This window comes from Plasmodium fragile, assembly GCF_000956335.1.
Source record: "Plasmodium fragile strain nilgiri unplaced genomic scaffold supercont1.14, whole genome shotgun sequence".
NCBI classification, from domain to species: Eukaryota; Apicomplexa; class Aconoidasida; order Haemosporida; family Plasmodiidae; genus Plasmodium; species Plasmodium fragile.
This window is the reverse complement of record NW_012192594.1, coordinates 211,735-226,174: the sequence shown is the minus strand read 5'-3', so window position 1 is coordinate 226,174 and position 14,440 is coordinate 211,735. Positions and strand designations below refer to the sequence as shown.

At 47.4% G+C, this 14,440-nt stretch overlaps 3 protein-coding genes across 3 annotated transcripts in view; 2 read left to right on the top strand and 1 right to left on the bottom strand.

Moving 5' to 3' along the window:
- AK88_01611 (uncharacterized protein) overlaps positions 1-9,812 on the top strand; it is a gene marked incomplete at both ends in the record, with an annotated part of 17,128 nt that extends 7,316 nt beyond the window's left edge. The window contains 2 exons of the mRNA XM_012479246.1: positions 37-9,504; positions 9,645-9,812. Of these exons, the coding sequence (XP_012334669.1) occupies positions 37-9,504; positions 9,645-9,812 (9,636 nt within the window). The remainder of the gene's footprint in view (positions 1-36; positions 9,505-9,644) is intronic.
- An 812-nt stretch (positions 9,813-10,624) lies between these two features.
- AK88_01610 (uncharacterized protein) lies at positions 10,625-12,184 on the top strand (the record flags this gene model as incomplete). Its single annotated transcript, XM_012479245.1, has 1 exon — positions 10,625-12,184. One exon carries the CDS (start codon positions 10,625-10,627, stop codon positions 12,182-12,184), a length of 1,560 nt encoding a protein of 519 aa, XP_012334668.1.
- A 15-nt stretch (positions 12,185-12,199) lies between these two features.
- Positions 12,200-13,311, bottom strand: AK88_01609 (uncharacterized protein; the record flags this gene model as incomplete). Its single annotated transcript, XM_012479244.1, has 3 exons — positions 12,200-12,772; positions 12,913-12,965; positions 13,236-13,311. The coding sequence occupies 3 exons, from the start codon at positions 13,309-13,311 to the stop codon at positions 12,200-12,202; spliced, it is 702 nt and encodes a 233-aa protein (XP_012334667.1).
- Between the last annotated feature and the right edge of the window lie 1,129 nt (positions 13,312-14,440).

Below are 14,440 nucleotides of genomic sequence, written 5' to 3'. Positions count from 1 at the left end.
GAGCCCGCAAATGTGGAGGCGGAGGCAACCCCGCAGAATAGCGAGCCCGCAAATGTGGAGGCGGAGGCAACCCCGCAGAATAGTGAGCCCGCACAGGCGAATGGCGCCTCCAGCGAAGAGGAAAACGAAGCGAACGGGCAGGACGCCGATCATGAGGAATTCCCTGCCCAGGCCTTCGTGCTGAACGAGGTCGACCTGTACAATTTGCTCAACCAAGAAGGAGATAACGGCGCTGGGCAGGAGGACCAGGCAAGCGGCGAGGGTGTACCAGCTGGCGAAGCGGAAAGCGGTCTAACGGGCGCCAACCCGCAGGACAGCGCAAGCAACGACGCTATCGCCGGTACAAGCAGTGCCCCAGCGGAAGGAAGTGACGCGCCGGCTACAAGCAACGCCGCGCCAGGAAGCAACGCCGCGGCCACGCGAAGAAACAACACGTACATAATCGTTGACGATAATGGAGAGAACGAAACGCTCTTCGCTGAAATATTAATTAGCAGAAATCTGCACAACTCAATTGACATGGAAATCGTGAACGTGACGGATGGCCACATAGCAGAGGGAGGAGCGAACAGGAATTACAGACAGCTGAATGCAGAGGGACTGTCTGAAATCATAAGTGATATTATAAGTGAGAATAATGTTATAAACGATGTGATTGTGGAGTCCATTCTTGAAAATAGGACTGGGATAAGGTACTTGAACCAAGTGAGAGATCGAGGAGGCAGAAGCCTGGACGATAACATTTCAGTGGAAGAGTACACATCGAGTGAAGAATTAAATATGCCTCCCTTCGAATCGGTGAACCCTTTACGAATTAATGTGTCTGGTAGGGCAGGGGGAGGGAGTGCTGTGGACGGGGTGCCACCTCGACGTTCCTTCCCTTCCACACCCAGTAACACCAGCCTCAATAGTACCATTGACATTTTTATTAAAATTATTAAATTGCTGAACATCATTATGGACGCGACTCACCCGTTTAAGTACCTCAATGGGTTTTACTATTCCAACTGTGAGTCGTTTGGCAGCCACTCAGATGGTGACTTCGATGACCTGTTGGAGGAGGCCCATTTGGATGCCGCGTTGGATGCCGCGTTGGATGCCGCGTTGAGCGCAGGAGATGAGTGTGAACAGCGGCTCGAGGGGAGAAGCGGCGATGCTGTGAAGAAAGAGAGCCACACGCCTGAAATGGAAAGCTCAACGGGGAATCACCATCCTTGTGATGGGGCCCACAAGGGAGTGAACCCAGATGAGGAAAACTCCACTCTGGTACAAAGCACAAAGGAGAAGGAAGCAAGAGGTACACCATATCGCGACGTGACCAAGACAGTACTACCCTCCAAAGGGGCTAATCCTCACAACGAGCAGATCCTTATATATGATGATATGCATGTTCTGAAGAGGAAACGAAGGGGACAGCGTCGCACAGATGAGGACGGGGCGTTTAGTGGGATAGTTGAAGGTGAATGTGGTGTTGCATGCGGTGGTGCCGCCCCCCGAGGAACCGAGCCGAACGCGCAGCAGAAGGAAGGGGAGAAAAAAACGTACGCACTGAACAAGGTGGCCCTGCATAACCTCATGAGGACTATGAGCAACATCAACGCCAACGAAGACAAGTGCTTCCAAAAGGTCAGGAACACCATCATTACGAGAATGAAGGAGCTCCTATCCGAGAACTACGACTGCAAAAATGTGAGCAGCACCAATCAGTTCATTGAAGAAGCGAAGAAGAGGCAGCAGGACCTGCTTCAAATGATGAAGGACCAGCAACTCAAGTTCAGCCAGTTCCTTGAGGAAGAGTTGGACTCGGACGAGGACATTTTCGGCGAGGGGGCAGCGGCAGCCCAAGCGGCAGGCGAAGCGATAAGCAGACCTAGTGAAGACCCTACTACAGATCCTGCAGCTCATCCCGCCGCTATTCTCACCGCTAATCTCGCCGCCGTTGGCGCGACGTCACGGAAGGACGAGGGACGAGTCACCAGGAGAGACAAAGCGGACGGCGCGGAAGAGGCGAACGATGTCGCCAACTGTGAATACGAAAGGTCAAAGGAAAAAAATTGCATCTGTGTACTCTGCAAAGAGGGAATGACGAGGAACAACTTGCTGGCCTACATTTGCTTCGCGTCCCATTCGAACCTCCTGAAGAAAATTATAAAAAAAAACAAAGTTGCTTTCCCGTGCAAACACCCAGCCATATACACATGTGGACATTTCATTCATATGACTTGTCTCCACAACACAAAAATTTTTATTTCAAAGAATTCTCAATCGCAGTCGTCCAGTCCAACTAAGTATGAGTTCACGTGTCCCCTTTGTCGGTCCATCGCTAACTGCTTCGTCGTTTATATACCCAAGCGCTATGTGTCTCAAGGGGACAGTTACAGGGTGTATGACTGCAGCGAGCGGGAGTTGCTCCTGGACCATTCAAACAGAAATTTGGCTGACCTTCTGAGGAGGACAAGGAAGGTGGAGGAGCTGGGTGATGAGCAGCTGGTTACGAAGTTTACAGACACAGACCAAGCGGTCACCTCAAACAAAATTGAAACTGGTCACGGAGGTGTGGTCAGTAGTACAGACGAGCTGGAAATGGATGACCATTCAGAGGTCGCATCGGATCGATCCTTCTCTTCATCTACGTCTTCCAATGGAGCCCTCGACAGTGACATCCCGGAAGAATTCCATTTCAAGTATATGCGTAAAGGAAAGAAGAATGGTTCTATGGACAATGCAAAATTCTTTACAAACGAGAAGAAAGAGTTTGTCCCGAACAGCTCCAGCCACAACGTCACCTACAACCTCTATGATGAGAATAAAGTCGGAGATATGTTTAATGTGCGTTTTAAAAAATTGGTGAGTAAACGGGTTCTAAATGGGTTCTTATCTTACGAAAATTACGAGCTCAACAAGAAAATGATTTTGAGGGAAATTTATCTCAATGAGGGTGGCATGTACGATGAGCTGTACAACAAAGAGGAAGATTCACAACGCTCCTCATCGGGTGGTAGCAACCCACATGAGCAAGTCACCTCATTCGGGATAAGCGGCACCGAGTTGCATCTCCACAAGAACACAATGAACTATGGAAATAAGGAGTTCACCTTTTCCTACAAGAACTCCAATTACTTTTACAATTACCGAAATGGCTTTTTGGCCTACTACGTGAGTGTGCCCCTCAAGTATATAAAGCAGGTAGAATTTTTCATGGTGAGGGATAATAACTTGGCCCAGTCCTCTCCAGGGGAGTGCAAGCAATTTTATTTCACCTCCCGGATTGAGAAGACAGAGGAGGGGAAGAAGGCAGTAGAAGATGATAGTAGCGAAGGGGTAGATGTTAAAGAAGAATCTGGTACGAAGGAAAATGTGGAGGTCATAATAAATTACCACTTGGATAAAACTCTCCTTGAGTTTATAAAAAATAATTTGAAAAACGAAGGATCTAACATTGAAGAAGCTATTCAAAAGTACGAACTGCCGTGCAGTAACCAGAGCTGCTCATCCAATGGGCAAATGAATCAGCCAAAGGAGGAGACGTCAGGTGATTACAGTGATCAGCATGATCATCAGATGGAGAAAAGGCCAAAGATTGACTCGGAACCTACTACAAAACAGGACGGCAAGTTGGTGCAGGGTGCATTACCAGAGTATGTACCTTGCGTCGGTGCACGCAGTAGCAAGGTAGACATAGAAAATACCAATGAGGATGATAAGAAGGGAGAAGGTAATGGGACACCGCACACAGGGGAAATCCCCCCGACTGACGCGAATATTTCTTCTACTGTAGATGCAGACATGTTTAGAAGTGTTGATCCCACGATTGGTAACGCACCAGAATCTGCCATAGAAGCAAAGAGTGATGGAATTGGCGCTGCTCTTGGCAAGGAAAGGACGAAGGAGAAGTGCCTAAAGAGGAGAAGCGGCAGAAGGACCAGCAGAAGGACACTCTCCGGAGAAGGAGCGGACGACACGCACGGAAACGGCAGCATCTATAGCAACAGCAACATGTGTAGAAACGGCGGAAGAAACGGTGACGAGGCACAAGAGGGGGAAAAGGACGACCAATCGACTAGCGCACAAAAGTTTCAGTACCGGTGCACAGCAAAGCATTTTAAAAGACATAACACTTATAGGAGACACCTAAACGTGGGTAGAAGCTGGGATGGAGTCATAAGTACGAACAAGAGATTCTACGAGTTGTACAAAGATACCCTACATGGGCAGAAGCTCGAACCTGTGTTCGATATGAAAGCGTTAAGGATGTCCATCATTCAGTTAGGACTCATCACGGAAACGTCCTGGAGAATCTTCCACCATAATAATGCTACGTTCTCCACTCTACAAAATCATTCAAGGCATTATAAAAAGCTAATCGACTTTGAGTATAACCACAAGAATCAGGACCACTACGAAGATGTTGACATTGAGGAAGTGGGAGTGAAGGATGTGATGAGCATGTATGAGACGGTGGAACTTTACCCGGACTTCCTACAAGACTGGAAGTGCATCGAGTTTGTAAACAGGGAGGAAATTCGAAGGCTGAGGAGGGAAGATTTATTTTTCGTCAACCGAGGGTACTACGCCAGGTGCAAGAGGGAACGCCGCAGAGGGGGCGCAGGAGCGGTCGATTTAGCAGGTGTTGCGCTTGGAGCAGGGGTACCAGCGGGAATCTCGTCAAATATGTTGGCCAGCGCATTACTAAACGTGGTGTCCAACGTAGTAGGGAACGCTTCACCGATCGGAACGACGAGCGATTTCAGTGTGCAGACCCACGGATGCTCAAGTGAAGAGAAGAAGAAGAAAAAAAAAAAAAAAAGAAAATGCGACGTCCTCAATATAAAATTCTGGAGAAACATCAACACCGCAATAGACATGGACAAGCTTCACTGGATACTGTACAACGAAATATTAGTTCACCTGTTTTACAAAAATATAAATTACGTCTCGTGTAACAATCTGATCGAAACACTGGTGCGTAATTTTTTCCTTCACAAACATGAACTGAACATTGTAAAAGAAAAAAAAATCTCCAACTTATTCAACTTACAACTGTGGAAAAATTTGTACAACGTCTCATTCGATTATGTGTACCCCTATCGATTCACTGATCATAATTATAAACGTTTTTTCAACAAGATAAAAAATGCACACCTGCTAAATAAGCTAGCCATGGTACCCCTGTCCGTAGACGTCTTAAGATTGTTTATGCATTTCTTCCTCAACCAACTGCTCCACACCCCAGCAGACATCCAACACTTTATCTCCATTTCGCTTATCATTATCAGCTTCCAAGTTATGAATGAAGTGTTCATAAGAGAAATCTCAAAATCCTACGTCAGATATATTTTTTCATCATTTTCACCTGAACAAGTCAGGCAAAACTTTGAAAACATATCCAAGTATATTTGTGTCAATTTGGAAGAAGGAACTTATCCTATGAGTGGAGACAACAGCACATGTGGAGATAGAAGCGAGACTATATTGGATTACGAAAATTGTGTTAACCCACCACCCTCCATCAAACGAAACGATGACGAGAATGACGACACAGAAAAGTTTGATGACGAGGGGAAGATACAGTACCAAGTGTTTCATACATTTATATTTGACCATTTCGTTGGGACGGACGAGGAGGCAGCGCATGATGAGAATCCTCCTCAGAACATGGGCCACCCAAATGGCCTCCCAAACGTAAAAATATCTTCCCGTAGCGCCGCTAGCAGCGGAAAAGAATGGCCACTGCGGAAAAGGGACAAATGGATGGACCACCTAAATCCCATGGAGCTGTTTCAGGGAGTGAAGAAACTCTCGTATCATTTTAACCAAGCAGAGATAAAATTGTTGAAGAGTTGTATCCAGCAGAGTGATATCCTTATGGATTGCGAAACGGAGTGTGATCACTTCACACATGAAATGAGTTACACTCGTGGAAAGGAAGAAGAAAAAGTCCCCAAATCGCCTGAACAAGCAAGGCAGAAAATAAGGCCCCCATGGGGGGGAACGCACACAGAAGATAATCAATCCAGTGGGTTAGAGAAAACTGATCAGGATGAAATGAATAGGAAGAAGAAGAAAAAGACAGAAAAATTGTTCATTTTGTACGAGACGATGAAAAAGCTAGTGCAAATTAACGAATTCAAAAAAAAAACAAAAAAATTCATGCTCCTCTTATGTGAAGTTAACGATGAGTATATGAAGCATGTGTACTTTAATGGGTGCATGCCCATAAATATATTTTTAAGTACCAACTTTACCAAGTATAATCAGTTTTTCAATAACTACTACCCATTTTTATACAACAGAAGGAGGAACTCCAAGTGGGGATCCTTCCATGTGCTATATGAGAATAGGCTTCCTGGTGTGAGGGAGAGCAAGAAGAAGGGGCCCCTCGTGAAGAACAAAACTGTCATGAAAAGGGACTATAATTACTTGGCCAGTAGCAGCAGCGGGTGTGGAAGTGGCGCCGCGAAGGAGACGGGCAGTGAGACCCCCCCTAGTGGAGATGCACTGAATAGACACACGGACGTGGACACGGTGGAGAACGAGGCCGGGCAGCAATACACGTATAAGAGGCACATATTCGAAGAACAGGAGGCACCGTCCAAATTGTTAGGAAGCGGAACTCGCAGTGCAGTAGGGCAAGGCGCAGTAGGCCAGAGTGCAGTAGAGCAAAGCGCATCAGACCAGAGCGCAGCGATGAGTAGCTCCCGAGAGGGATTATTAACCAGGAGCAAATCACATGCGAACCGATCCAGCGATGATATGGAAGAATCTCATTTGCCAAACGAGCTGAACCTCTTCAAGTACAAACTGTACAATATATCTAGTGAAGAAATCAGCGACTTTTACCTGACCAATGACGCACAAGAGAATTTATTCGACCCCACAATGAAGAACCACGATTTTGAATTCAAACACATAAATTTAGTGAGTCAACTTAGATTAAAATTTGAACAGGTCCCATACGTCAACCACTTATTTTACATGTACAATGCATATAATAATTTGTTCACTTTGAAGGAAATTAAGAATATCCATAATAGGAGGGAGCGAGAGGCAGAAAATTTCTGTGAGCAATTTCTCTTAACTCGAGTAGGTGAGGATATTGCAGATGGGGTACCAGCAGAAGTAAATTTCTCTGATGCAAGCTTCAACAGCAATGAGTCCATTCATTGTTCAGATCGGGAGTATACCAATGACAAGTGCCACAAGTGTGACGAGGAGGAGAGGTACGATGAAGGTGGAGTGACAGGGGATGCTGTGATGACTTCCTCTCTTGGAGTCCTCAACGATATCCTAGACGTGGGGGAACTCATAAAAGATATGAAGAAAAGTAAAAAGCGAAGAAGGAAAATTAAGAAGAATAAATACGCAGATGATCTGTTTGTGAATTTCTTTAACAAATCGGTGAAGGGGGGGATAGGGGGCAAAGGGCACGATGGAAGTGAGAAGAAAGGACAAGTAACAAACCCCGCCAGGGGGAGAAAATCTTCGGGCGCCACCTCCTACACTTCTGCGGTGGGTACCCCTCTACAGGGTGACAACAAATCAGCGTCGCAAGTGGCAAGTGGCAACCCCCCCACCGACGTGTTCGTGGACCCCCATGATTTGAAACGAGTGGACATTTCTCGAGGGGTGCAGCGGGACAGAGGGGGAAGTGTCACCACACAAAAGGGAGAAAACGCACCAAGTGAACGAAGCGATGGGTATGGCAGCTGTGGCGAAAGCCACTGCGATTGCCACCCGTCCTGCGAACCGTGCGCATGCTATTCCTACTCAGACGCGTCCAACCCCTCCGACTCTTCCTTCAACAGTCAAGGCAGCCTCGCCTTCCGCACACTGCAAGATGAAAACGAGTCCAGCAGCGACCTCGACAACACACTCTTCAGACGAAGGATACATGAGAGAAATAACCCCCCAGATTCGTTCGTAGACTTCATGACCAGAAAAAAATATGCCAGCATGAAAAATAAATTAAAAAATTGTAAAATGGATTATTATAAATATAAAGGTGTGAACAAAATACAGAGGTATCACATGTTGTTGAAGGCTAATGGTTTAAATAAAAATTTCTTTTACCATATTAGGAGGATGTATAGCTATGTGTTCAACCTCTACGACTTCCTACCGCTATACTTGGTGCAGAATATTCTTCTTCACTTCCACCCGGGGCATAAGGAGGCCAGGAAGTACTACCATGTTGATGATATGTGTGGTGGTTCAGCTCACCCCGAGGATGGAGAGTACCAGTTTAGTAAGTACTCTGAATCTTTCTTTAAGACGAAGCGGTGGAGAAGGAAATATGCCAAGCATAGGGATCGCATTAATGGTTACCATGCTCATGGGGGGGGAAGCAAAGTGAAAAGTCATGGCCGCGGTGGGGGACAGGAGGCAGGCGTGGAGAAGAACAGCGCAGAGGGGAAACCGGATGGGGAAGAATTGTACAAAGATGCAACCGAGGCAGCCACCCATTTGGAGTCCACACCGGGGGAAACGTGCGGCGTAGTGCCCGGGGAAGTCTCCGGCGAGGCCAATCGCAAGGGCAGCGAAAAGGGCTCCAACGGCCCCTCCTACGACGTTAACAAAAAAATAAAAACGCAGCACAGCAGTAGCGGCAAGTCTGACTCCATGACTAATCTGTTTGGTAAAGGGGGGGACTCCCAGGGAGCAAAGCCACCCCACGGAGGTTCAAGTGGTTTGTGGAGCGACTCTCCAAGTGGCATGCGAAGTGGTGTGGGAAGCTCTTCACCGCGCGATTGTTTTTCGGGTACCACCCCGAAGGCACATTCAAGTAGGGGGACAACCCGACGCTCATTTCATCCCACCGACCTAAACGGAGAGCACCTGCTAAGCGTGAAGAAGGTCTTTTATATATTTTACCACTACCTCAAGAGTAACCATTACATAGACGGTAAGAATTCCTGTAGCAAGATATACAGGAGGTGCCTGAAGAATTATGTAAAGTCAGCAAATGTGTACCTCCACTTCGTGGCATATATGTTATTTTCCATTTACGACTGTAATGCATTGGCGAAGAAGTACTTAGACTATATCCACCTGCACAGCGACCTAGGGAAGTACAATATTTTTCTCCTCATGCTTAATGTGAATCCTCACTTTGATCAGATATACACATACCAGACCCTGCAGCTGATTTTCCATCCCTACTTCTACCAGATGTATCAGATGTATAAGATTCTGAAAATAGATGCAGAACCCGTTTTGCCTCACCATTTTTATGAAAATATGGAAAAATTTATTTCTTCAAGTTCTTTATTTCAACCGAGTAGAAATTACTTCACCATGATTAAGAGGTACTTCAAGACCAAGTGTGTTAATTGTAGCAAATCTCCCACAATACTTCTCATTTGTCTTTTTTGTGGGTCCACCATATGTCTTCAGGAGAGCGATAGTGTGCGTGTGCCCCTCTCCGAGTCCATTGGCAAGTGCGGCTACCACACCACCATCTGCGGCGGCGACCAGGCCCTGTACCTGTGCCTCAACGTGTCATCGGTAAGTTAGCGGCGGCGGAGCGACGAAGCTGCGAAGCGGCTAAGCGGTCAACCTTGCTACCCTGTACCCAGCCCCACTTGACTCCTTTCACTTCCGCTTCATCGCGCTCATTGCGCTCGTTTCGCTTCCCCACCCCTCAGGTTCTCTTCGCGAGTGAGCACCGCTTCGGCCTTGTCAGCGGCCCTTACGTGGACAAACACGGAGACGTCGACCCGCGACTCAAGCGCGGAAAGAACCTCTACCTCTCGCCCCACAAGATGAACCGGATATACGAGATCATTGTGAACTCGGCAGTGGGTAATGATTAGCGGCTGGTGGAGGGACGAGCGTACATACGTGCGTATGTGTTCTGCACTGGAACACCTAGTTGTCGTGCACCTCCATTTTGCACCCCCATTTCTTCCCCCGTGCAGACGTCGAGATATACAAGCAAACGCAAAAGTCGGATTAGAAATCCCTGGACTCCTTTTCCATTCACCCAAACCCTGGCCGCTTTATCCCACGGGCCCTATATATGAGGCGGAGGAGAAGAGGAGAATAGAATCCCCTGGTTCCCTCCTTTTGTACGCTCCAATTTCGAGATCCTCCCATTGAGTGTTTTTTTTTTTTTTTTTTTTTTTTTTTTTTTTTTTTTTGCGTACCCAATTGTGTCCACGCGTTTTTTCTCTTTTTTTCGCCACATTGAACATTTTAAACTTTGCTGTTTTGAACTTTTTGAATTGTGCATTCACTCTCTCCCCTGGTGCGTCACCCGATGGATATACCACTGCGCGAGGAGAGCAACACAAGGGTGAATATGGGTGTGGTGCATGTGCTCGTTCATGCCGAATGGCTTATGAACCCATTCACGAGGTGGGGCATTATTTTTTTGGAGGCCTCTTACTGTTGCTGTGATTGATGTGTGTGCAAAGGGCAGAAGCGTTTTTTTTTTTTTCTTCTTCCTGCTACTGCTGCTACCGCTGCTGCTGCTTGTCGTGCATCCTATAAACAGCTTCGAGCTGCCAAATTAGCTGCTACCTCAAACAGAGGGAGAGCGCCTCCCCGCCCCAAAACATTTTTCTACCTGTTTCATATGCAGTGTACTGGTACACACTTACACGAACCGGGGGGAGAGGACGTCATGGCGAAAGAGGTGTTCACCCTCGATGGGGGTAAAATATCTGAGTTCGAACGACTGGGGTTGAAGAATTTTGACTTTCTTTCCTGTGACGATGAGGGGAACAAGGAAGAGATGGTGAGGACGTTGGAGAATATTCATTTGAGTTACCTCCTGGGAGGGTGCAACGTGATAAGTACGAACACCTTCCAAGTCAACCTACACAGTTTACACGAAAAAGGAATAAGCATAGAGGAGGGACAAGGTATAATCGATACGTACATTGACATTGCTCATAATGCTTTGCTCAAATATGAAGGGATAAAACGGAGTGAGAATTTTCCACTCCTGGGGGGGATACAAAAGGAGGAGTCTTCTTCGCCTTATGAACATGTGGAATGCTTCAACAAAGTGAGAAACCATTTAGGGATCCTTCACCCAAACGATTGTGTCAACATAAGGGAGTACGTGGACAGCTTCCATTTGAATGAGGGAGTGTGGAGGGGAAGCCCCATCAGGAGGTGCCAGGACCACTACGTGGCCTTTTCCACTGGGGGGTACAGCTCGGCCTTCCGTGATTTTAGCGAGTACTCTGGGGTGCTGCACAAGGGAAGAAAGGCGGCCATGGCCAACTCAGGCGACGCGGAAGTGGTTTCTTCGGGCAAGGCCGCTGAACCGCGCAGGGCGACTAAACAGCACACACAACGGTACGACATCATAATAAAGACGCCCCTGCACGGACAGGAGGAAGTGCCCGATATAGAAATGGTCCCCGCGGGGAATACAAATAGGACGTGGACGAGTGACAGCAGTGGCAGAAGTGACACCTGTGAACCCTCGAGGGACGCGTTGGCGCAGAGACACCTGTTCAACTACGGGCTGGAATACTACATAGATGTAGGGGACGAAGAAATAATTTCCAACTGCAAATTTAAAATAGAATCATACAAAAGAAACGCAAAAAAGCTGCATCTATTTTCGCTAATCACGTCTTCTAACATACGAGAAGTATTTACCCTTTATAACCACTTAAAGAGTTGTGGAAGCTATTTTGGACGAAACGTGGTCATAAGCTTCTACTGCAACAGTGACCAGAACATTGGTTGCTCAGACTACTCCTTCGTGGACATGGCGTTGATTCTTTTATACTTAGATTCAAGGAACCATTTTATTAAAGCTATCGGACTCAACTGTTTAAACATCCGTTACGTGCGAGAGTTGATTGCTCCCTTGAAGAGGTGCATTGGCTCAGATGGTAACATCAACATGGAAGCTTATGAAAGTTCAAATGAAGAATTGAGGGGGTTTGTGAAGACCATTTTAAAGGACTTAAAAAAAAATAGCTATTTGGGGGATGTTCATTTTTTTGCTTCACCAAACAAATCGCTTAATCGAGTTACGTATGATTACTCCACAAACGACGTGCACTTTGAGGTCACTCAGAACAGAGACAAGCACGTGTATAATTATGTTGGGGATTGGCTCGATGTCGGTGTTAGTGGGTTCGGCGGGTGCTGCTACTACAACCCCTACGACATTTCGCTGCTGGACTACAGGTTGGGCGAGCTGGCCAGGAGGGGGTGAAGAAGCGATGGGCTTCTATGCTTCCTGCTCCTCATCGCTGTCCGTCATGTCGGAGTCCGACCCGGAGAGCTGCTCCTCCTCCGCAGGGGTGCTCATCGCACCGCTGCCATTTGCACCACCGCCAATCGCACCCCCCCCTGCGACTGCATGTTCAGTGGAGTCAGCTCCGTATCGCAGCTTTGTATAAAAAAGCTTATACATGTCTTTTCCATCCTGAGCATTTTCAAACCGACCCGTCTTCTCATTCAATTCATATTCGACTCCCTCCTCGGAGTTCCTGTTGGCCACCCACCTGGGGACACTGAAGAGGGGCTTGTCCGTTTGAGTTTCTCCCTTATACTGCATCAACACCTCGTCACATTCATATACGTGTTTAAATTTGTGCTTACAATACCATGCACATAAACAGCGATTGTAAGTCGCTATGCAGTCGTGACCACATGTCCTACATTCGGGTCGATTGAAATCCTGACTCTGCTTCATCCTTGTTATGATGCGATTCTCAATTCTCCTCAAACCAACACATAAAAGGAACCTGCCTCCGTTTCGCCAGTCTATCGGGTAGCGCGGCACGAGGCTCGCTGGGATCTGCTCGAGGGGGGGGGGGGGGGATAAGCAGAACAAATGGGTAAGGACACATGTGCAGTGGTGGTCTATCATGCGCTTTTCCCTCATGCACTGCTCCTGTGGCGCGGATCGATTCAGTTCGTGGAGCGACCCCTGCTTACCTTCGTCGTGGGGTAAACTGGGTCGTATAGCGATTTTCCGTGCTGGTGGTTTCCTGCGAAAGGGAAGCGGCGGGATGGTGAAACGGAATGGGTGTGGGGACGAAGGGGTGCACCGGTAGGCCGCCCCACACAAGGCACACTACCGTGTAGATATAAACTAACCCGCCTCTTCACGTAACCCTCGAAGGAGCAGGCATAATGTGAAAGGCGAACCGCCAAACGAATAATGTTTCACGAGCGAGAGCACCCATTGTGTCCGTGTCCCCCCCGTACTTGGGCTTACGGCGGAAAGGTGGGACCTCCCTTCCTTTCTCATTCGTTACCTCTATAGCCGATCGGCCTCCTTCCCGTTGGGGCCTTGGGCAGCTTGGCCTTCAGAATATCTAGCCCTCTCGCCATGATGGACTGGGCAGCGGAAGTCTCATCTATGTGTGTGCATGTCCCCTTCCCGCATACACTTTGCGACAGGACTTTTGTGGATGACGCGCTTCTTCAGGTGCGCACATCCTCCAGCTGTTCCGCTTGCTTTCCGTCGCATCTGCTCCGCATCTGCTTTTTCCCCCATCTGATCGCCCCCTTTTTTTTTTTTGCCACTGTGAAAAACCCTTGGCGTTCTTTTTACACCGTAGCGAGGTTGAGGTGCTGTTGGGGAGGGGTCTCACTCCTCGCAGGGATTCATTCATGGAAGCACTCCTCACCACATTTTCATAGTGGAAGGCAAATATAAAAGCATAAAATTGTATGCACGAATTTTATAAAATGCTCATATGTGTGCTCATATGTATGCTCATATGTATATGCCTTTTTTTTTTTAGGTGCTTCGCCTTTTTTGCACGCATGTGGATTTGTCCCCGCTGCTTCTTCTATTCGCACCACGAGTGGTGGTGTGGCCACATGTTGAGAAACTGTGCCCCAATTTAATCAACTGTGTTTGTTTGACCAAAAAATGTCGTAGTTCTTTTTTTTTTTTTTTTTTTTTTTTTCCTCTTTTTTTTGCACAATTTCCCCCATCGCGGAAAGTCACCTCTTCACGAGTGTTGGCGAAGCGAAGTATAATACATCATGTGGGTAGGCATTCTTGCGTAACTCCAGAAAAATAAAAAATAAAATGACCAAACGAGTAGGCGAATGAACAGAGAAGAGGACGTAAAAAGGCAAACAAACGACTGAACGGGGAGGAGGCGCTGTCCCCTTTGAAGATGACCCCGGTGAGCATTTTTTTTTTTCGCCAGCCAAACTCAGCGTAAAGTATTTTTTCCTTCCCCTGAAGCTGTTTCGTCCTCTGTACAAGCACAGAAACTGCTGCAGCAGGACAGGGACGCCACGTTGGCCCACGTTGCGCTTGACCGAGGAGCCGTCCCTTTGCGTAGGTAAACAGTGCTGTCCTCACAAAGACACCAAGGGGAGAGGAGATGGCCACAACGGATGAATAATTCAGTTTGCATTTCTCCTATGTGGTACTCTTCCGTGTCCTCTTCGAGTCGATCGTAGTTATAAAGAGGGCACCTTCCTCGCCAGGCATAGTTTT